Raw genomic sequence first — 21,551 nt, 5'->3', positions numbered from 1 at the left:
AGCCGGACAGTTGCTGGAGGGAATGGAGGAGCTGGGTGGACCCTGGCCATGGACACCTGCCTCACAGCTGGGCCGCCTTCCCACCACTTGCACAAAGCCCTTAACTGCGCATGCTAGGAAAAGGACCCTTCGGGTTTGCTTCCACTCGCCCCTCACGGTGAAAGTCCACAGATGACCTAGGAGGGAGAAGAATAACGATCCCAACTCCTCAGGGCTGGACAATAAACTTGTCCCAGGCAAGTTAAGATCTGGTTTGAAATAGGAAACAAGTGGCACTGGGCTGGGTCCCGAGCGGCCCTCCTGGGCGTCCAGCCACCCAAAGTAGGACCCTGGCCAGGCAGGGGACCGCTGCCGGCCACCAGCCCCACGTCCCTAGTACTACGCTGGAATTAATGGTTTCCCGGTACCTCTGCCGCTCCGGCGCCTGCCCAGAGTGGGGGGCGCAAGCGCAGTCGTGTGGACTGCAACTCCCGGCAGGCCCCGCGGGGATGCTGACCCCAGCGGAGCAGCTCACTTTTCGGTCTTTCCGAGGCGCCGGGCTGGAGGCAGAGGAGTCCTCTGCTCATGGTCCTCCGAGGCCGGCGGACGCGGTCGGGGCCCTCTCCTGCAACCCCAAGTAACCGGAACGGGTAGAGACCTTTAAATCTGACATGTTCGGGAAAGTGATTCTCAAACGTGTCTGTGGGTGAAGAATTTCTCAGGGGGGGATATTAACAATTCAGATTTCTTGGTCCACCCTGACACTGGCGCACTGAATTTCGCATGGCTTGCGGGTGTGTATTTTAGTAAGCTTTCTGGGGAATTCTGACTCAGGTAGCCCGCCGGTCACACCCGTTTGGGGATTATGTTCCACAAATCGATTTAGCACTCCCGTCCCCCACCCAACCCCAGGGACGTTTGGCGATTCGTGGTTCGCAGGATGGTGCCGCCTCACGTTTCAAATTGGCCCTTCGCTCATCCCGTCCCTGCAGGCAATTCTTCCTTTCCGGTTGGTCGGCGGCGAATCTGTGGCGAGACCTGACCCAATGGGCGTTATAGTTCGCAGAACGTGACCCTCAAGTTGATTCCGACCTGGCACCGTTGGCTGTGGGCGTCTAACTCGCGCGCCGAAATATCTGACGTGGGAGCTGAGAGCTCAGTCTTCCCTAAGTCCGCGACAAACGGAAAGCGTGGCGCTCAGGTCCTGCCCTAGGGAGGTCCTGGGGAGGGCTGGACAGGGTGCCGGTGTGGTGGCTCCCGGGACCGACTGAGGCCTAGGTGCCGGAAGCGGCTGCGGCCGGGCTGAAGCTGAGCTTTTCACCCGGGACTTGAAGCTCCATGTTCCCTGGCTCCTGCTGAGGCCGACCATCCCTGTACGGGGCCGGGAGCGGGCGCGCCTTCCCGGGCGGGTGCAGCTGTTTTCGGGGGGTAAGATACTCCGGGAGCCTGACAATGGCGTCGGGCCTGGGCTCCCAGGACCGGGAAGGGCTCCTGGTAGTGAAATTGGAGGAGGACTGCGCCTGGAGCCAGGAGCTGCTCCCGCCAGACTCAGGGCCTAGCTCGGAGGCTTCCCACCTGCGCTTCAGAGGGTTTCGCTTCCAAGAGGCAGCTGGCCCCCGGGAAGCCCTCAGTCAGCTCCAGGAGCTTTGCCATGGGTGGCTGCGGCCTGAGATGCGTACCAAGGAGCAGATCCTGGAGCTGCTGGTGCTGGAGCAGTTTCTAACCATCCTGCCCCAGGAGATCCAAAGCAGGGTGCAGGAGCTGCGTCCGGAGAGCGGTGAGGAAGCAGTGACCCTTGTGGAAGATATGCAGAGAGAACTTAGGAGAATGAGGCAAAAGGTGAGAAAAGAGCTGTTTTATCCGCGGTTTGTTTGGCCCCAGAACTGGAACAGTGTGCCAACTCAGTTCCACATACAAGTTTACTTGGTTTCCCTGAGTAAGGCCTTACATGGACATGAAGCCTTTTTGTAGTTTAATTAGGAATATTCATTCCCACAGATTTTATCCAATGGACAGAGCGAGTAGTGAAGAGTGCCTTGTTTTATGTGGAGGCCGTGTCCACATTAGTGTGAGCCCCTGAGTTAGTGCATAAGATTTAAATCGTCACTCTGTTCCATACTAGTGTTACAACTTTTGCAAGCTACTTAATCTTTTGGGCCTCAAATATGCCACTGGTAAAGTGAAAATGATAAAATACCTTTCTACGATTGCTTTGAGGGTTAGGGGGAGAGCAGCATGTTGTTTTGGTCACACTATTGGCTTATAGTAAGTGTTTAGTATCTGTTAGCCGTTTTATTACCACCAGCAGTCTGGTCTCCATTGCAGAGCTGAGTGGGGAATAATCGTGGACTTAGAAAACCAGGTTAGCACTGAAGCTCTGAGGGCATTTGCCTCCCGGACCACCCACGTTTAACTTATTCAGTAGCGAGAAATGGAAGCATCTAGAAAAGGTGAGGGAAAGCAAGAGGGATTGAGGTGTGTCAGAAGAGCTGTATGGGTAAGGTGTGCTCTGGAGGGGACTCTACTCCTTTTTTTTTGCTGGGTCCAAAGGTATCACCAGTGGTTCTCTGTTGAAGGCTTGCCTTCAGAATTCTGTACTAATTTACCTTTTTTTGTGGGGCCCTGTTGTGATGATGAGTGATGTGGGTTGGTTCCCAGGTCACAAACCATGGGCGGGGAACAGAAGTGCTTTTGGAGGAGCCTTTGTCTCTGGAAACAGCACGAGAGTCACCGAGCTTCAAGCTGGAGCCAATGGAGACTGAGCGAAGCCCTGTCCCCAGGCTACAGGAGCTGCTAGGCCCCAGTCCTAAAAGGGACCCCCAGGCTGTAAAGGAGAGGGGTGAGGAACAGATATCTGGGCAGGTGGGAGGGAGGAGGGGGTTCGGGGTTGCCCCTGACAACAGCAGGATGGCATACCACTGCCAAAGAGAGAGAATTTCTGGCCTTGGGATTCTCAGAGTGGAATGAAAGACCTAGAAGTGGTGGTTGGATTTGTCTAGGGGTGGGCGGAGGGAGGGGAATTTTGCAGTAAGCCCTTCATGTACTGAACAGACATTTAGAGCTAGATGAATGATTGAGGGATTGAATGCTGCAGACTGCTGGTATTCTTTACCCTCACCCCAGCATTGTGGGTGTCAATTTGGATATGGCTTTATTATGCCTTTTTTGCCTTCTTTTGTTCAGTGTTCACTCTCAGAGCAGAGACTGGATGTTGGGGAATGGATACTGTGTTGTAATCATTGGGTTGCTAAGTATTAGGAATGCCATTCTCATCATAATTTCTATCACATTCAGCATTATCTGCTCCCTGGCTTTCTCTCTTTCCTTCTGAAGGAAACATGGAAGACAAGGAGATGACTGGGCCCCAGGTGATGTGAAAGTTCCCAATATCTCCCCCACACACACCCTCTTTTTCTCCAGTGGTGGTGGGGTCCTTTTGCCACTTAGAAAGGATCCTTTCTGTCTCACCAGCACGTCTCCCCCACCTTCTCACTCTTAGTCCTGGCACCCTTCTTTCCCTATGAAATGTGTCCTCGGCACCCCTGGGTTTTGCCCCTTTAATTCATGACTCTGGTTGAATTGTTCTTGGTGCCTCAGGGGCTAAAGGAGATCTTGTGCTGTTTCAGTTGCCTGAGAGCTTAGAGGACGTGGCTATGTACATCTCCCAGGAGGAGTGGGGGCATCAGGATCCTAGTAAGAGGGCCCTCTCCAGGGACACGGTGCAGGAGAGTTATGAGAATGTGGACTCATTGGGTAAGGACTTTTTTTCCAGGGATGAAGACTGAGCCATTTTCTGACCAGGGTCTTATCCCTTAGCCACTTGCCTCCCGGACAGAAGTTCTCAGTTTTTCCAAAAAGACCTCTTTTTGTTTAAAATCCCCTGGACTAGGATCAGTTAAACATTTTCACAGTGGTACACTTGGCACTTGGAGCTAGATGAATGGTTGAGCTCCAGCTACTAGAGCTAAAGGCAAGGAATCTGCGTCATAATGGACTTCCCAGAACAGAACAAATGAAATCCAGTGGCTGCCCCCCCCCCCCCGCCACATTACACACTTTCAGCGTTCTAGGATGCAATGGAACTCTGTTCTTGATGCCTTGCAATTTTGAAGTGCTTATTCTTGACCTCACTTATGTTTTCTATGCTTCATTAGTATTTCTAGGCCTTTCCCAAAGACACAAATTTCAGGAGCAGTGGCATTAACAGTCTAGCTTAGCAGCCATCCCAGCCCCTAAAAATTCAGGAAGTGGGGAAGGCCTTGTAGAAATTTGGAAACGATTGTATATATCCAAAACTGGAACTAAATAAATTAAGAATAAATTAAGATGCATCTATTTGTTGAATTGTTATGCAGAGATTTAAAATGAGGCCTATGAAATACAAAAACAGAGGTTTTTTTTAGTTGAAACGTGTACAACAACTTACAGCATTTAGATGGAGAGTGTAGAAGTATTGTTTAATTCCTTCAACTTTATGGATGAAAATTCTCATAATAAAAAGTTGGAAGTTTTAAAACAATATAAGACAATAATGTATTAAAATTATGGCTACACTGAGGCACACATAGAAGAGTAATACTGTACTTTGTTTTCATACACCAGGTTTTCATAAACATAGCTGTTAGCTCACTCGCACTAATTTCTGCAAAGGGGTCACTGCTAGGTTTGGTCTCCTTCATTGGGACCTTCTTCAGGTTCCTCATCATTGTGCTGTGGCTTGGTGCCCTAAGTTGAGCACAGTTCTTTCAGTATACGTTAAATAGGAAGAGAAGTTCAGATGACAAGTCTTAGAACTAAACTGTTGTAAAGTCCATGTTTGCTAGAGTTGGAGTGAGGTCTGATCATGTTTGTTGAATTGTTTTAATTAGAAAAGTATGCAGTCTCATTGTAAAAAAAAAAAAAAGTGTAAAAGGGTAAAAAGAAAAAAGCTATCGTCTCCCTAAATTTCTTTCTCTAGAGATAACCACAGGGAACAGGTTAGTGTATATTACAATTAATTGCTATCAGACTTATCACACCCTCCATATCAACCCACTGAGGGCAGGGAACAAGACTATCTTTGTTTCCCCTGCTTAGTGGAGGAAAATGATGAAATCTGTTTCTTTCATTATGAATAGAGCCTCAGGTTCCCAGTCAGGAGCCCCTGAGCACCCAGGTGGAACAAGGAGGAAAACCATGGGATCCTAGCGTCCAGAGTTGCAAGGAGTGCCTGAGCCCCAGAAACCGAGCTCCAGGTAAGTAAGGAAGATGAGCCACCTGTCCAGCTGGCCTCCCCCTGTTGAGAGTGAAGCATTTGAGGGTTTGGGTGTGAGGCTAGCCCATCACCACTGCCAGGGAAGTACATTGCTTCCTGTATGCCCACTTCCATCCAGTGAGGCAGGTGAGGCACCCAGGGTGCAAAATGAAAGGAGGCATTCACTCCTGGGGTCATTGCCCACCCTAGTCCCAGCCCTGCTCCATCCCACCCATTTCTGAAAGGCAGAGGCCAGAGACTTAGTTGAAGAAGGAGATGGGGGCCGCTACAAGGGAATTCAAGACTGGTCTGAGCTCTGATTCCTAAGCAATGGTCCTACCTCTCATCCGGATGCCTCTCTAGACTGCTTTCTCTGTATGGGGAAGACAGGAAATGGAGATAAAACCAGACTTTCTGGACTTCTGACCTACATGTAGTAGCGAATGTGGGATTTCCTTTTCTCCGGGGTAGAAATAATGTAGAGGTGTGTTTTCTTTCACTCTGCCAGGGAAAGAGAAATTTGAGCACCGAGAAGAAAGTGCTCTGTCCATTTCCCCCGAGAGCATCCATCCACAGGCACTGCTGCCTGGCCAGGCCATAGGGAAGGTGCCCTGGAGTCCTGAGCAGGGATGGCCTGGGGACAGGGCAGAAGGGCATTGGGAGCCTCCCCCAGAGGATCGGATGGAGCAGTCTGTAGTAGGGGCCGCAAGTTGCAGAGAAATGGGGCCACCAAAGCAACTGCAGCTGAAGAGGCTCCATTTATGTCCCTTGTGTGGCAAAAATTTCTCTAGCAACTCGAATCTAATTAGGCATCAGAGAATACATGCAGCAGAAAGACTGTGTATGGGTGTGGAGTGCAGTGAAATCTTTGGTGGCAACCCTCACTTGTTGTCACTACACAAAGCACACTTGGGAGAGGAGGCCCATAAATGCCTTGTGTGTGGAAAAAGCTTCAGTCAGAATACCCACCTGATTCGCCATCAGCGTACCCACACAGGTGAGAAGCCCTATCAATGTAAAGTATGTGGAAAAAGCTTCTCTTGCAACTCCAACCTCCACAGACACCAGAGAACACACACTGGTGAAAAGCCCTACAAGTGCCCTGAGTGTGGGGAGATCTTTGCTCATAGTTCCAACCTCCTTAGGCACAAGAGGATTCACACAGGAGAAAAACCCTACAAGTGTGCCGAGTGTGGGAAAAGTTTCTCTCGCAGTTCTCACCTTGTCATCCATGAAAGAACTCATGAAAAAGAAAGGCTTTACCCCTTCTCTGAGTGTGGGGAAGCAATGAGTGACAGCACCCCCTTTCTTACAAATGGAACCCACAAGGCAGAGAAGAAAGTCTTTGAATGTTTGACTTGTGGGAAAAGCTTCCGGCAGGGCATGCACCTCACCAGACATCAGAGAACGCACACAGGAGAAAAACCATATAAATGTACTCTTTGTGGGGAAAACTTTTCTCATAGATCGAACTTAATCAGGCACCAGAGAATTCACACAGGAGAGAAACCCTATACCTGTCATGAGTGTGGAGATCGTTTCTCTCACAGCTCAAATCGGATTCGCCATCTGAGAACCCATACGGGAGAGAGACCCTATAAATGTTCTGAATGTGGAGAAAGCTTTTCTCGGAGTTCACGCCTTATGAGTCATCAGAGAACTCACACTGGATAGAAAGAATGGGATTTCATTTTGCCCCAGTTAAGTTGGTATATTCAGAGGGTCCTGTTGTTGAGAGATAGTATTCTTTGCCAGCTCACCAAATCATGTTTTGTTTTGTTTTGTTTCGTTTTTTAAAGTAATTACTATGAAGAGTAATGGGTGGGAGGGGTGGGGGGGAGTCACTGCGAGGGAGGTGCAGAGGTAGCAAAGGATTAGCATAAAACAAAAAGAATTCTTTTTGAACTAGTAAGGATGGCAAGTTTTTGAGTTAATCTGCTTAGGGCAGAATTCTCTATGAAGTCTTCTCTGTCTCAGGGTGCACCTACTCCTTTGGTGTGTTTAACAAAATTGTGATTTGGATGCCTTACTGTGTCCAGTATCTTTCCCAGCAACTTTGGGAATCCATTAGATTTTCTGTTACTGCTTCCTTACTTTGGACATTCAGGAGCACTTGCGCTCCTGAGGCCCTTGAGGCCAAAGAAGAGACAGAGTCTCCTGGAAAACCAGAATTAGGGCAAGGAAAGACTAGGGTGGGTTGTAGCTCTCCTGAAGGCCCTGACAGGGAAGCCTCAGTGCCCTGACAGGAGGGTCCATTGGTAGGCCATGCATGTAAATGTTGCCTCAGACAAAAAGGACCCAGAGACCTAAGGGAAATAGTAAGATGGAATTTTTAGGTCAGCCTAGGAAATGGCAGAGGGAACCAGAGTCTGAATTAGTCTCTCCTTTGTGGAAATCAAGATTTCCCCAACCTCTGTCAGAGAAGGATAAACAGCTCTGGAGTTTTCAGGGAGTTCCATGTTAGATGGGTTCCCTGGGAGACTTTGAAAATGTGGATCTTAAGGAAATTAGGAATCATGCCTTTCCCTGTTGGAAATGTGTTTGGATGGTAATAAATATCTTAAGGAAACATGAAAGTGTGTGACTCTTTATTGAGGGCCTTTGTCCTGCCATCCAGTGTTGATCTTTCTCCCATCTGCTTAGGTTGGAGGACCCGCTTTCTCTTTGTGGTCTTACTGGGTTGGTCTGGAAGGGTCCAACAATGGTAGCAGCATTGAGGTTGAGGTTGAGGTAGGTGGTAGCACTGGCTAGCTCCAGGCTGGGACTGCTATGTGGTAACAAAGGATCAAGTCCAGTGGCTGCTTGGGGTGATATTATAATGGTCTCTGAGATTTTTCTGTCTGTGGTATACAGCAGTAAAAATGTCTTTGATTCTTTGATTAGAATGTTTATTTCTTGTGAAGTAGCTGAAAGAAGATCTAGCTATTCAAAGACAGGATATTTTAGTCTTGCAAATGAATCCCAGGAAAAGATGGTCCTGAGAGGACCGAGTTATTGCCCATTTTTGGAGGGAAGATAAGTGGGGAGGGCAAAATTATTAGGGGAAAGCATATTTTGAAATGGGGAATCAGGAATAGGAATTCTAGGAGTGTGTATCTGTGGGAAAGAGGTAGGATACCAGGAAGTATTCTAGAAGTAGGACATTTCGATGCCAGGAGAACATCAGGAAAATATCTAACTAGCTGTTCTTTGGGAGAAAAAGGTGAAACATTCCATTGACAATCGGATATCAAATATAGCAATTTTAAGTGAGGGAAACAACCCTATATGCTTCACCCCTTATCAGTCTTATCTCAGCCCTGCCTCAGTTTGAGTTTCTCCTAGGTTTTCTGAGCCAATTTTTAAAAATCTTTTTAACTTTCTCATTTCCTTTCTCTTACAAGAGAGCAGTGGTAGTGCGGGGTAAGGGAGATGGGACTTGAGAGAAAGATTAATGTAGGAACCACAGTGATAGGGGCAGGACAGGGATGATGTGGCTGCTGGTGCCATAAAATGGGTGGGTGGTATCAAGTTAACATTTTAATGCACATAGGCAACTATGTGCATTGCTAATCTCACTAGAATGGAAAGCCCCCTTCCCTTCACTCTCCCTCCTTCCCCCTCCTCCAGTAATATCACCCATGTAGATTTTATGATGTGGGCCCGCTAGCTGTTGGTGTTTCTACTTGGAACATTGCAGCTTGAGGCTTAGAGCAACAAGGACCCCCAGGTATTTGCTCTTAGTACAAAAAAAGACTTTCCAATAGGAGCCTCTTCCTAGTCCCCAGTCTAGCTCCCTTTCTAGCAAACTTCAGATACTTAAATTTTTAGAACAAGAGCCTGGCACAGAGAACTCATCTATTTGTGCCATCTCTGGGCAGATAATACTGGCAAGATTGTCTTTCTTCCAAGCACCTGGCACTGAGATCAATGTAAGACTGGCAGGAACTTCTGTCTACTATTGACAGACAGGATTGATGCCATCTTCCCCTGTAGTCATACATACAGGTCAGAGGCCCTCACTGCCGGCTTTTGTGAGGTCACTGCAAGGGATGGCCAAGTGTATACTTTTATTTACATTCATACTTCTACATTACACAAATACTTTTTCACATTATACTTTTCACCTGCTAGTCACCTTGTAAAAGAAACCAGAACAGATTACAGTTGGCTTTTATGTCAGAGGGAGAATGATAAAGACCCATGCCCCCTCGGTCCAAATGGGCGCAAAGGAGATCTGGGAGATATGGCCTGACCCTGAGCAATAGCCACACATCCTTGTAGCAGATGTAACACAGGAGACCAGCAGAAAGACTGGGTGGAGGATCAGTAGTACATTTAAGCAATGTGAAAAAGCCTGTTAGAGGTAGACTGAAAAAGCAGAGATAGAAATAAGGACAAAACCTGTAGCACCAGAGACTGGAAAAAGTGCTAAAACAAGCACTACATCGTTTATTTTTTCCCTAGAAAAAAACCATCAGAAATCACTTTTTACTGCAACAATGAATTTATGGGTCTCAACATCATAATTGGAAATTTACTGTTGAAATATTATCAACTGATAGAATTTTGGAAGTCAAAATCAACACCACCGCTTTAATTTAAGCTGGCTGGCTGGCCGCGGACACATTGTAACTTTTGTAAATGTTTCACAAGCATTTGAAACAACGAAGTCATGTAAAAGGTCTTATTAATGTGTGTTATAGGAAACCAACTAACAAATTTATTAGCAGTAAGAGACTTCCTGTCAGGAGCTCAAGAATAGTAAGATGAATTAAAGTAAAAGTGCATTTATTAGAAACATTTCTTTTATCCTTCAATCTACTTTGCAAGCACTTCTAATTTAAACGTGATTTTCATTCTTGAAAGGGAGACTGATAATTCCTTTTCATGTAATTCTTACTAAGAAGGTCTAACTAAGTCTTGTCTGACGTGTGTACAGTTAGGCAATGGGAATGATATAAGTAAATTCAACAATGACAAAATCGTTGATGAAAAATGACTCAGACCACAAAAAATTCTGAAATCTTCCAGTTAATGCCCTCAGTTCATCACTGAAACACCTTGAATGTCCCAGAAGCTTCAGTCAAGTGAAACTCACCAGGATCCAAACCTGACCCAGGAAGATGTTAAGATTTCCCTAGACAGAAAGGGTCGGATTTATTTCTGAAATCCTGAGTTAGGTTTTGGACATAATGAGGAACTGCATCTCCATCCCCACTTCCCCTCAAGGCAGGAAAACACTCTAGAACCTGGGTGTGGTTTCCACTCCAAAAATGAAGTTGCCCTTGAGCGGATTCTCAGCTACCCTGGGAGGGGCTCCAATTTAATATTTAGGAATCCTGCCCCAGCCATTGGTTTCTTGGAGGAACTGTAGTCCTCAGGAATGATTTCCAGAACCAAAGATTTAAGCCCTTTCTCAAACTGCAGCAAAGCGAACAAGTCTATGGCTCTTGCAGCTTAGCCTTCCACGGGCATCGTGGACAGGGCGCCCGCTTCCCTAGATCCGCCCGCATATCGCACCGGATTGATCTCACCGGAGACAACTCTCGAGAGTACCCCCCAAAGGAACAAGGGGCTAACAGAGCGTCCTGACAGCTTTCCACGCCCTCCGCCCAGGGCCTCAGGGCTGCCTCTGCACCCGCCCTCCGCTCTCAACTGCACCTCCCCTCACGCCCACCCAGTCCACCAACAGCTGTTCCAGAGGTGCGGGAACCCAAAGAATGCGAGCAGGCGTAGATACCCCGCCCTTCTGCGACGCCCCACCCCGCCAGCCACCACTCCATGGCTACAAGAACGGTTTGTTCCGTTGAGGCTGGCGCTCCATCCACGACCCCGCCCACCCCAGGCGCTCTGGCCCGCGGCTGGAGCTCTATGGCCACTCTTGGCTGCACGCTTCCTGCAGACTCCGACTACCAAGGCTGAGCCTGGCCGCTTAGCGGTAGGGCTTCCATCTCAGTCCAGCAGAGTAGATACTGGGGGTGTGAGAGCGCTCATGAAACCTCCCTGTCCCTCAGGTGCACGTGCGTCAACCCGGGGCCAACAGCGGGGCTGGGCGTCCGGTCAGGCTCTCCACCCAGCAAGAGGTGAGCATAGAACTGTGTGGGGAAGGGTACCGGGAAGGGGGCGTCTCAGGGTCCCTAAGTCGGAGAGTCATCTCATTTTTGTTTTAGTTCGCAATGGCTACAGGGTGGGGAAAAGATGGGATGAAGACAGGAAAGGAGGGCAGGGACACTAAAGAGGTGCAGTCGTCCAGGCATGGGGCGATGGCAGTCTGGGCCAGGACGCGAACAATGTGGAGACTGTAGATGAGACATTCAGGAGGTGGAGGCGACAGGACTTTACATGGGCCCAGTCCAAAGTCTAAAGTCTTAGCATGATCCCGAAGGGCATTGAAAATTTGGCTCTGACCTGTCTTTCCTGCCAAGTTGCTCCTACAGCAAATATCCAGGGACCTAGCAGCTTCTCAGGGAGATGCACTCTCACACAGAAGAAACTGTACTCACATTTCCCTTTGTTCAGACTGCCCATTCCCTCCTCCCACCCCACTAAATTTTAAAGCCCAAAAGTCATACATGACCCTCTCAGATACTTTTGCTATCCAAGCACTCTCAAAGCCCTCTCTATGCTCAGCTCTTACATATCCAATAGTGGTTTGTTCCTATTCATATTCTTTGTAATTCAGGCCTAAATTCCCAACGCCACGCTCTGTGCCTGGCATGGAAGGGCGATATGAAGTTTCCACAATTAAGTGATACTTTTGAAAAGGTCGTGACTGCCGGTGACTTATTCTGGGAGTTTATTGCCAGAATAAGATATTTGATAGAGCCTCAAAAGGAACTAGAGAGCTGTCCAGTATGCTCATCTTAACATCTCCTTCAACTTCAACAATCCATTCTACCCTGTTTGGTATTCTTCTTAATACCAAAGCCTAAAATATGTTGACTGTAAGCTATAAAACTGTATTTACAGTGTAATCTGCCTACTTTAAAAATACTTTAGCATTAGGAAATTCCTTTGTTAGTCAATAGAATTTGACTAACAATAGCTTTTTATCTATGTATATACACACATATATGTCATCAGCATGTTATTTCCACAGTAAGAGGAAAACAAACACTAAACAGATGGTAACAGATTTAAGAAAGCAGAGTGTGTTGTGTTATTAAATTGAAAACCAAATCCTTACTTTCTTAAAGGTAACTAGAACTAGTCAGAATATAGTTTTGTTATGTGCTGTGAATACATTGATAGAATTTAATGCTTTTCCCATATCCAGGCCATCTTAGATAATGTGAGACAATAGTTCCTCATTATTCAGATCCTGGTCTAAAATAGAAAAATATGATACACTTATGCATTTACAAATCATATTTTTGTTAATATATAAATGGGCATTGATATGCAAAATGAGGTCAGTTGATAAAAACAATGACAGTTCACAATAGGTCTACATCACATAACTGCAGAAATCTTTAAACATAAAATCTAATTACTAGAACCAGAAGTTGAAGGCATACCGAAGGAATCCTTAATATTATGAAGCCTAGGTTTCAAAAAGCTACCAATTCTAGAATGAACTCTGCTCTGGAACTGTTTCTTGATTATTTCTTGTTGCATCTCTTTCAGTGTGAAACGGAACCTTTGATACTCAGGTGTGGCATCAACAAAGTCAAGAAGGTAGTCCAAACTCTTTCTTACAGCAGATAACTCAAATTCAGCAGTCTGCTTCTCCATCCCTTCTCCTTTTTGAACAAGTTTCTTTGTAATCCCATCTTTTGATTTTGGGGGACTACCCTGTTCATCATCTCCATTTAACCACACGCTATCACCATCCAGCTTGGTTTCCAACTCCCCACATTTCTCAAGAATTTGTCCATATTCCCCATGTTCTAATCCTTGATCATATTCAGATTCCTTTTTGTAAAGAAGATTTTCCCATGCATTTGCTATAGTTATTTGTTTTACTTCAGCCCAACTCTTTGCCCAGTTAAAAATTGCACTTTTTATGTTGTAGATTTTAATTTTGGAAACTCCCCCTTCCCCTTTATCTTGCTCATCATCACTTTCTTTAAAAATTACAAGACTTTCTTCAAGTTGCTTCCACCTATAAAGTCGTTTGCAGCTTAAGATCACACCTTGATTCATTGGCTGAATTAAGGTTGAAGTGTTATGGGGAAAGAATATGCATTTTATTCGACCATCCTCACTTATTAGCAATTCAGCAGAAGTGTGAACTGGGGAACTGTCCAGAAGTAACAAGGCCCTGATGTCCTCTTCATGGAATCTTAGAACATTAAGCTGAAAATGCCTGACCTCAGGAACAAAATTTTGAAAGAACCATTCTGAAAACAATTCTTTGGTGAACCAAACATCTTTACTAGGTTTATATATCACAGGTAACGTACTTGTATCTTCTTTTACACTTTTAGGCAGCTTTGATTTTCCAATAATGATAGACTTTAACTTATGAGTTCCATCTGCATTCGCACATAAAAGAGCAGACAAGCACTCTTTGTTTATTTTCCTGCCTGGCAGGCAGATATCCTTTCTGCTTGCCTGAGTGTTTTCTGGCATTGACTTCCAAAAGAGGTCAGTTTCACCTCCACTGTATAGCTGAGCTAGACACAGTTTCTCCTCTTTGATAAGCATGGACAGTTTCTGTCGAAATGGCTCAACATTTTCTGAAACTGAACTTAGGACTTGTTCGGCACATACTTTTCGGTTCCCAATTGCATGCCTATTTCGAAATCGAAAAAGCCAACCAGTACTAGCTTTGAAGTCTGTTCGCCCAAAACACTGGGCGAACCTCTCTGCAGCAGCCTGAAGTTCCACACCTCTAACAGGGACACCAGCTGAGCGTTTCTGTTGGTACCACATGTAGACTGCATCATCCACATCGCCATATTTGGCTCCTGTTGTCCTCTTTCTTTTCTCAGCCCCAACTAATGGCATGTCCTGCTTCAGTACAAAGTCCAAAATCAACTTCTTATTCTTTTTAATGTCATAAAATGTTGATTTACTGATTCCAAATTCATCCATTACACTTTTAAGAGATCGTCCAGCTTCAATCCTACTGAGAACCTTCATTTTCTCCTCCAAATTCAATGTTGTATATTTCCCTCTCTTATTCATACTGAATTTGGTTTCAAACAACCAACAGAAAAAGGAACAGCCTTACTGAATTGGAAAAAAATTTAAAGACAAAACCAAAAATACCCAAACTAGCTCAGAGCCCCAAGGGCACAGGCTTTTGTACTGAAAGATAATGGGCTAAAAAGGATAAGGGCTCAAGACCAAAGTGCTAGTCTAGAGGTAAAGGTCTTATGAACTCAGAAACTGCCACTGGCAAAGTCCACTCTAGCTGTTGCTCCTGCAAGACATGATCAGTTTTTAGAACCCCCCTGCTCTTCCTCTCCCTTGTCAGATATAGTGGCACCAGTCAGGAACAAGAATACCTGCATACTCTCTGTAAGTGAACACAAAAGACACAAAGAAAGATGTGCCCACAAGAACAGACCCAGGTGAGAAAAATCTCAGTAAAAGCAGTGCTTGTGTAAATATGGGAGTGTGAAAGCATCAAAGGTAAGTACAGAGTAATTCTGTGTAGCGGAGCTGCAGTGAAGCTTCTCTTTCCAAAGGACCTGATTTTATCTCACTGCCAGAAAAGAAAATGGTGCTCATATTGCTCTGTATTAATGTTCACCAGGCAGCAATCCATACAGCTGGATAAAAACTCCAAGCTCCCCTGAGACTGGGATGTCTGGAGAACTGGAATTTGGTAATAGTTGTTGTATAGTGTCTTTAAATGAAGAAGAAAGTAGTTTCTGTTGTCCATATGAATGAAATCCAACCTTTAATACATTCAATATAGCATTCTCAAGGACTAGCTTTAACTTGTTAACCAAGGTAATCTGTTAAGTATGTAAATAATTTGTTAGTGGCTCTCTTCCACTTTCAGATCTTCCTTGTGTATGTCTGGTGTATTTTCAAATGTTATTTTTTTTTTTTCACTGAAACTGTTCCATTTTTGAAATATTAGCAATTCTTAGAGGTGAGTCCAAAAGTTTTACAAATATTTTATGATAAAATTTTTTAAAAGATCTTTTGTTTTTCTAAATTTGCATTAGGGTTTTAAATAACACAATTTTATATATGAGACTTTATTTGGTTTCTATTCAGTATGGATTTTATTTAGTTTGAACCAAGACTCAATTTTTCCAGTGCTTGTAGAAATTCAAAAAGTTTCTCTACTGGTGTTTCTGATCAATTGTTCTCATAAATCCTTCTGTTGGCAAACTCTTCTGTATCTCAGCTCCCTCAAATATTCCTTTCAGGTCCTCCTGGTGCTGCCCAATTCCATTTCATGTTCTCCTCTAGATTAATTTCATGGTTCTCATTCCAGATATACAACTTCATAGGAAGTAACAAAAGCTGCCACTTTCTTCCATTCTAGGTGCTATGGAAGAAAAGAAAACTATGTCAGAAATGAGGGAAATGATTAGTATTTCAGTTTTTCTCCCCTTCTTTAGGGCAGACCTTATTGCTTTCATTTGTTCCTCAACTGCACAGAATTCTCACAAACCTCTTCTCTAAAGGAATCCAGAAGAATCCATTCAATTAGTATTCCACTAACATTTGTTGCAAGAACTAACTGCTTTATGGAGCACTAAGGGTAGCATGAAAAAATATCACAGATAATAGGATGTGGAGCCAGTGACAGGCTAAAATCAAGCAACTTTGTAAAAGAGGCAGCTATAACTAAGGCAATACTAAATAATAACTATTATAAATGGAAAAAGAAAAAGTATTTGTCAGCCGATAGCTGTACCATCAAGTCCAGCCAGTTACCCAGCAAAAACATTCAGCCCACTACAGCAGTTATGTCTTAGAATAAATTCCATGTATTTGCTTTCATTGCTTCCCACGTGTGCATTCATCATACGGTGCCCAGGAAGAGGAAGGTGAAATCAAAAGGAAAAATGTAGGAGACTTATAGGCTCCACAGCAAGAGTTATCAACTATGATACCAAAATTCAACCAATGAAAATCATCAGTGGCCCTCACTCACTATTCACCATTTTGTGACTCGCTTCCACTTCTTCCTTTCGCAGGGTCTCTTCTCACTTTCTTCTCCCCATCTTCCCTAACCAACTCCCAACTCATGTTATGAATCAGGCCTGCCAATGACATCCATGGGCACTGGTGGCAGAATTTCATTTATTCAATTTAATAAGTTCCAATTATATGCTTGGCTTTGGGCCAGATCATGAAGATCTCAACGCTAAGAGCATTAATGTCCACTAGTTCTGAGAGGCTGGAAACTATAATGACTTGGAGAAAGTAAGTTCCAACCTGACTGAGATTCTAAGGAAATTAACATACTTTAAAATACATGCAAGTGGCTTAGGCAGATGCTTATTGTTCTCTCTTCTTTTATCCTTTTCTCTCAAAAAAGATCAAGAACTATGCATCAATGGAGTCTAACATCATTCTATCTAAAAACAAAAATAGTATAATGGCTGTTAATGGTCTCCTTTTCATTTCCACCTTAAACTTACCTCTAGATGAACTGCCCTGGAAAGAAGTTCTGTCAAAAACCCTCAAATGATGTTCCAGGATGTACTTTATTAAATGCAGTCTCTTCACTTCCATTGAAAGCGCTTAGATCCACATGAACTTATTTTCTAACTTTTCCTAAATGTTGCCCAATTACACTTAGTAAAAATATACTAAATATCTTACTGTACACCTTGACTGGTAGAGGCTGACACTACGAAAACACTTATAACTGGAACACAAACAAAATAATCAAGATTCCTTTAAATATGATTAAGTAAATATGTAACTCGCCAGACACTGCAGGAGATAACAAGATGAAAAGGTTCCCATTCTCCAAGAAGCATGCTGCAATGAGAAAAGGAAAACCGGGGGCCTAAATTCTCAGTCTAGAAGCTACCACTGGTAAATTATATGACTCTGAGCAAGTCACTTCTTAGCTTTCAATTTCTCTGTCATGGAGAGCTATAAACGTAACCTATCTCACAGGTTAAAACCTACCTCACAAGAAAAAACAAAATTGTTGTGAGGAAAGCGCGGCCCAGAAAAGGGTACAGGCCATGCAAGGCCGTTGATCCTGAGCGAGACAAGCCGGCCTCCTCCTCGAGGAGACTGAGATGAGCCCCGGGACGACGGCTCGGCCGGCTGGGCTGCAGGAAAGCCGAAGTTACCACGAGCGCAGAGGGGTGACCCTTACCGGCGGGACCCGCTATTACCAGGCCGCCCTACGCGCAGACTACGCAGGAACCACCCGGACGCGTAACGTCTCACGATCCAGACCGCGAGACGGCGACAAACACCGGCCAAGAGGCACGGAGGGCCCTTCTAGGCTCTGCAGCCTGTAGACTCTTTGGCATTAACTCTTTCGGGACCCACGGCCGAACCAGGCAGTTACGCCGGTTTCTCCCGCGAAGCCTGAAGCCGTGGCACTTGAACTGTAGGACTGCACGGAGTCCTCCCGGAAGTGCTCCACTTCTGCTTCCGGTGGGAGTGTGGCGGCGGGGGGGCGGCGGGGTGGCCCTCAGACAACTGTGTAGGAACGCCACCAGTAAGGTGAGGAGTCGGGAGGGTATTTGGTGGGCCTGCGCCCTTTTGTCTGCGCGCCTCCGGCGCTGTTCTTCACCTCCCGCCGCGACTGGCACCACGCGGAGAGCTGCAACCCTTAAACAGCGGGCCGAAGTACAGCGACTTGCAGTTGAGCGTGCGCGAGAGCGGCTTCCACGACCAGCTGTCCGAGGTAACCAAGAAGCGGCTCCCTTTCGGCGTCGGCTCCGGAGAGCTCTCAGGGAGCCGCTGGTGGCAGCTCGGCGCCGCCGTAAGGTGTTTTGGAGGCGAGGCAGCCATTTTTTGTAGCCGGGCTGCCGAAGCCTGCGGCGCAACTGTCTAGAGCAAGGCCGGCCGTGAGACTACGGAGGCCACTCGGACACTGCCGCTTGCTCAGTGCTTACGGGCGCTTAGCCGCTGTCTAGACGCGGAGCAGGCAGTCCTGTCCGTCTTCTCGCCTCCCTTGGCGTTTCCTTTGCGGGCGATGTGACCGCGGGAGAACCGCAGTTCAACGTAAGACAGATCAGGTTTTGCTGATGCAGAATCATAGGACGCGACCCTGTGCATCCTGAGCCGGGATGGGCAGCAAGGAATTAGCCATTTGTGAATACCGTGGCATCCCGGACAGAATCTCCATGCCGGTTCTCCTGCATCACCTAGGGCAGAGTGAGGCGCAGGAAGCTCTCCTCACCCTCGCTTAGAGAGGTCTAATAGACCCTTAAAGAAATGTAAAGTCAGCAAAAGGGTCACCTAATCATCACCAACTGCCATTCTCTCCTTTTCTGCAACTTGATATTTGGATAAACATTTTATAAGGAAAGGTCGGCTTTAATTTTTCCTAGGTCAAGTAAGCAAATTTAAAAATACAGGTATAAATCTTCTGCATAGAGCCCTTTATACATCTTGCAAAGAAGTGCCAAAGAAGAATGTTGGGCATCTGGTACTTAATTGGGGGATACTTTCTGAGAAGAAAAGGCTACTTTTTTCCTAATTATTTCTTCTACTCTGGTTTCACTTTCTCAGCTCTCCTGCCAGTATTCATACGAGAAAAGGAGAATCGCAAATGTTCCACAAAGTGAAGACTTCTATCATAAGAAGATGAAAGATCATAGAAATTGCATCCTCTTTTTGAAAGCAGAAGTCTAGAATGATATATTAAAATTTAAGAAACTCAGAGGGTTCTAATCTGCCATTGACATAGAGAAGATGGATAGAAAGTACATAAATGAAATCTTTGGATAATCCCCAAACTCCTTGCAGCCAGTGGGTGCCAATTTTCTTACCCACCAACCTTTCCTGATTTATTATTGTTTTCTTGAGGCGAAGTCATCAGTTGGCATTTGTCTCCAATGAATAATATAAAGGAGAGAAACAGAGGGCTTGGCAGGTGATTCTAAAGGGAAAGGAAGGCATGATGTTTGCTGTTCATTTTTCTCTCATAAAAACTATAAAGTTGTAAAGTTCATGTGACCTTATTGACATGCACCTTTTTTTTCTGCCCTCAGTGCCTTAGGAAGAAGATCCTTTTATTGATTTTGTTCCAGACGACACTGAGTTGTCAGAGGTGGTACTGGTGGTGTGTTCACCACAGCAAACTGTTCCAAGCAGAATGATGACAGTAGATCTGAAGGTGACTGAGTATCTGAACCCTCAGGTCAGGGCTCTGTGGGAGACCAAGGGACCTGTGACAGAGAGCTCCAGTCTGAGTAAGAAATGTATAGCACAAAAGGACAATCTCATTTCTGAGAGCTCTCGCCAGCACTTCCGGAGCTTCCACTATCATGAAGCAGCTGGACCCCGTGAGGCAGTTGGTCAACTTCAAGAATTATGCCGTCAGTGGCTGAGACCAGAGATACACTCAAAAGAGCAGATCTTGGAACTGCTGGTGCTAGAGCAATTTCTGACCATTCTGCCTAAGGACACCCAGACCTGGATAAAGAAGCACCATCTACAGAGCATTGAGGAGGCTGTGGCCCTGGTAGACCACTTGCAGACTGAATCTAGTCAAACAAGGAATGGGGTGAGAGGAAAGATTCCTGGTACATTCGATGAAATAGGATAAAGATGGCTATATGGAGGGTGGGGGCAGTTAATTGAGAAATCAGATGAAATAAGTCAATGACCTTAAGGCTATCCAAGGCAGGACCTGAAACTACAGACCCGAAGCAATAATCATTCCACAGGTTTAAGTGATCCTGGCAGAGGCTTCCTTGGTCTTAAGAGAAAAAGTTTTGCCCTGTTTGGAGTCAGGATGTATGATGGTTATAAGCCCAGTATGGCGTGGCCCAGGAGATGAGTCTTAAATTTTTATATACTAAAGGAGTTGATGAGGAAGGGGCAGATCCAAAATAATTGAAGCATGTAGAAATCAAAGGAGAGGATAATAAAAAGAATCCAAACAAGGGAAAATTGCAGAGGAAGAAAAAAAAGGGAAACGAAAGATTTGGAAATCACAGTAGGTGGCTGAGAGAAGAAAGGTGCTGAGAGATAGTGTCCTTCATACCATTGACAAGAGCCTCTACTGCCCACCTTCAGTGGTTGGTCCTTCTGCTAGTGAGTGGGAATCCAGGTTATGCCGCTTGGCATGTGGCAGCATATCACCTGGCTTCAGGCCTATGAAGAATACAGGGCAAGGCATATGGTTGGTGTCAAGATCATTTGGAAGGAGGTTAAAGCCAGACTCTTTCCTCCCCTTTTCTTCTCCATTTCATCCTCATTCTCTGAAAACCTTTCCTGGCCCTTGGGAAAGTGTGCTTGTCAAGAGAGTGCTTTTTAGTCAATTTCTTAATTTTCTGAGAAAAATAGAAGAAGAATAAACCACTGCAGAAGGGATCTAAGTGAAGAAAGGATGTCAGGGGAGTGTGTAAGCTAGTGACCTATGTAACCCTGCTCGTGGTCTGAGCTGGGGTCTGTGCAGAGGGGTGGGGGCCACTGTACTGGAGGGCTGGTAGCCACACCTCTTTTCCTTTTACCCTAAATTTCCTAGATTTTATGGATAGTTCTTTATGGAAAATTGGTGGCCCAATATCTTTGTCCTTCTGTCATTTAATGTCTCACACTTCCCACAATCTAGGCTCTATAATTTTTCCTTCATCTATCACCAACCCCCCAAACTAAAGTAAGTTCTGTGGTAAAAAGGATGGAAATTATTTCTAGGTTGCAACCCATGAGTTGAGAAAGGAAGCAGTGCTCTTGGGAGAAACAGCAGAGGCCCCAGGCTTCAACCTGAAACCACCAGAGTCCCAGCCAGTGGGCAGGTCACAGGATGAAGAATTTTGGCATACATACCAGGGCCTATAAGAATAGCTGAGCAGAAATACTCATAAAGAGGCTGAGCCTGTGTGTGAGAGGGGTAAGGAGCTTCATGGTAATTTCTTTCTGCTGGGAGCTGTGACCATAGTTTGTTTAGCCAGAACATTGTGTGCTTTTTCTGGGGGCCCAGTTCCATGGATCTCCAAATACGGCCATACTAGCTAGCAATTATGATACACCCGCCCCCCCCCCCCCCTCCGAAAGTGGTGTTAGAATAGATCAGCTGTGGGTGAAGGTAGAGGTTGGCCAAAGGTATAGAAATACCCAAACCACAGTGCCTTGGTAATTACATCATGAAATGTTCCTTCGAAAAGTGGAAAAAATTGGGGACACTTCATCTTCATAAAATACAGGAGTTGGGATCAGAAATGAGCTCTCAGTAGTAGAATATAAGCACAATTTTTGTAGCAGGAAAGAAATAAATGATTTTTAAGAACTACATTTA

General features: G+C 45.4%; 2 protein-coding genes across 14 annotated transcripts; one reads left to right on the top strand and one right to left on the bottom strand.

Annotated features, from left to right (window-relative positions):
- The first annotated feature begins 510 nt into the window (after positions 1 to 510).
- Positions 511 to 21,545, top strand: ZNF263 (zinc finger protein 263). Of its 10 annotated transcripts, XR_004952555.1 has the most exons (10): positions 524 to 629; positions 972 to 1,818; positions 2,638 to 2,818; positions 3,274 to 3,347; positions 3,606 to 3,732; positions 5,097 to 5,213; positions 11,209 to 11,277; positions 12,821 to 12,871; positions 19,300 to 19,814; positions 20,951 to 21,545. XR_004952555.1 is itself a non-coding variant. In XM_036225773.1 (8 exons), exons 2-8 carry the CDS (start codon positions 1,432 to 1,434, stop codon positions 12,823 to 12,825), a joined length of 960 nt encoding a protein of 319 aa, XP_036081666.1. In that variant the 5' UTR covers positions 524 to 629; positions 972 to 1,431; the 3' UTR covers positions 12,826 to 13,136. The 10 variants fall into 10 exon arrangements, 9 of the variants coding, with proteins under 9 accessions (XP_036081662.1, XP_036081666.1, XP_036081663.1 ...); XM_036225773.1 differs by lacking the exons at positions 19,300 to 19,814; positions 20,951 to 21,545 and having other exon boundaries at positions 12,821 to 13,136; XM_036225769.1 differs by lacking the exons at positions 11,209 to 11,277; positions 12,821 to 12,871; positions 19,300 to 19,814; positions 20,951 to 21,545 and adding an exon at positions 5,721 to 7,788 and having other exon boundaries at positions 511 to 616.
- TIGD7 (tigger transposable element derived 7) lies at positions 12,548 to 17,708 on the bottom strand. Of its 4 annotated transcripts, XM_036225777.1 has the most exons (3): positions 17,252 to 17,708; positions 16,753 to 17,098; positions 12,548 to 15,650 (listed from the first exon to the last, which is right to left on the bottom strand). In XM_036225777.1, the coding sequence occupies exon 3, from the start codon at positions 14,324 to 14,326 to the stop codon at positions 12,680 to 12,682; it is 1,647 nt and encodes a 548-aa protein (XP_036081670.1). In that variant the 5' UTR covers positions 14,327 to 15,650; positions 16,753 to 17,098; positions 17,252 to 17,708; the 3' UTR covers positions 12,548 to 12,679. The 4 variants fall into 4 exon arrangements, with proteins under 4 accessions (XP_036081670.1, XP_036081668.1, XP_036081671.1 ...); XM_036225775.1 differs by having other exon boundaries at positions 16,753 to 17,708; XM_036225778.1 differs by lacking the exon at positions 16,753 to 17,098 and having other exon boundaries at positions 17,448 to 17,708.
- Positions 21,546 to 21,551: the final 6 nt, after the last annotated feature.

This window comes from Rousettus aegyptiacus, unplaced genomic scaffold (assembly GCF_014176215.1).
Source record: "Rousettus aegyptiacus isolate mRouAeg1 unplaced genomic scaffold, mRouAeg1.p scaffold_m13_p_8, whole genome shotgun sequence".
In the NCBI taxonomy this organism is placed as follows: Eukaryota; Metazoa; Chordata; class Mammalia; order Chiroptera; family Pteropodidae; genus Rousettus; species Rousettus aegyptiacus.
The sequence above is the reverse complement of the archived record's forward strand: the minus strand, read 5'-3'. Positions and strand labels throughout refer to the sequence as shown.

What these genes read in the sequence shown, in the direction of transcription:
- ZNF263 (XM_036225769.1), top strand. Translation starts at nt 1,432, where the DNA reads ATGGCGTCGGGCCTGGGCTCCCAGGACCGGGAAGGGCTCCTGGTAGTG. An exon ending in TTAGGAGAATGAGGCAAAAG is followed by an intron (nt 1,819 to 2,637) that starts GTGAGAAAAGAG and finishes GTTGGTTCCCAG; the next exon opens with GTCACAAACCATGGGCGGGG. An exon ending in CCCCAGAAACCGAGCTCCAG is followed by an intron (nt 5,214 to 5,720) that starts GTAAGTAAGGAA and finishes TCACTCTGCCAG; the next exon opens with GGAAAGAGAAATTTGAGCAC.
- TIGD7 (XM_036225775.1), bottom strand. Translation starts at nt 14,326, where the DNA reads ATGAATAAGAGAGGGAAATATACAACATTGAATTTGGAGGAGAAAATG.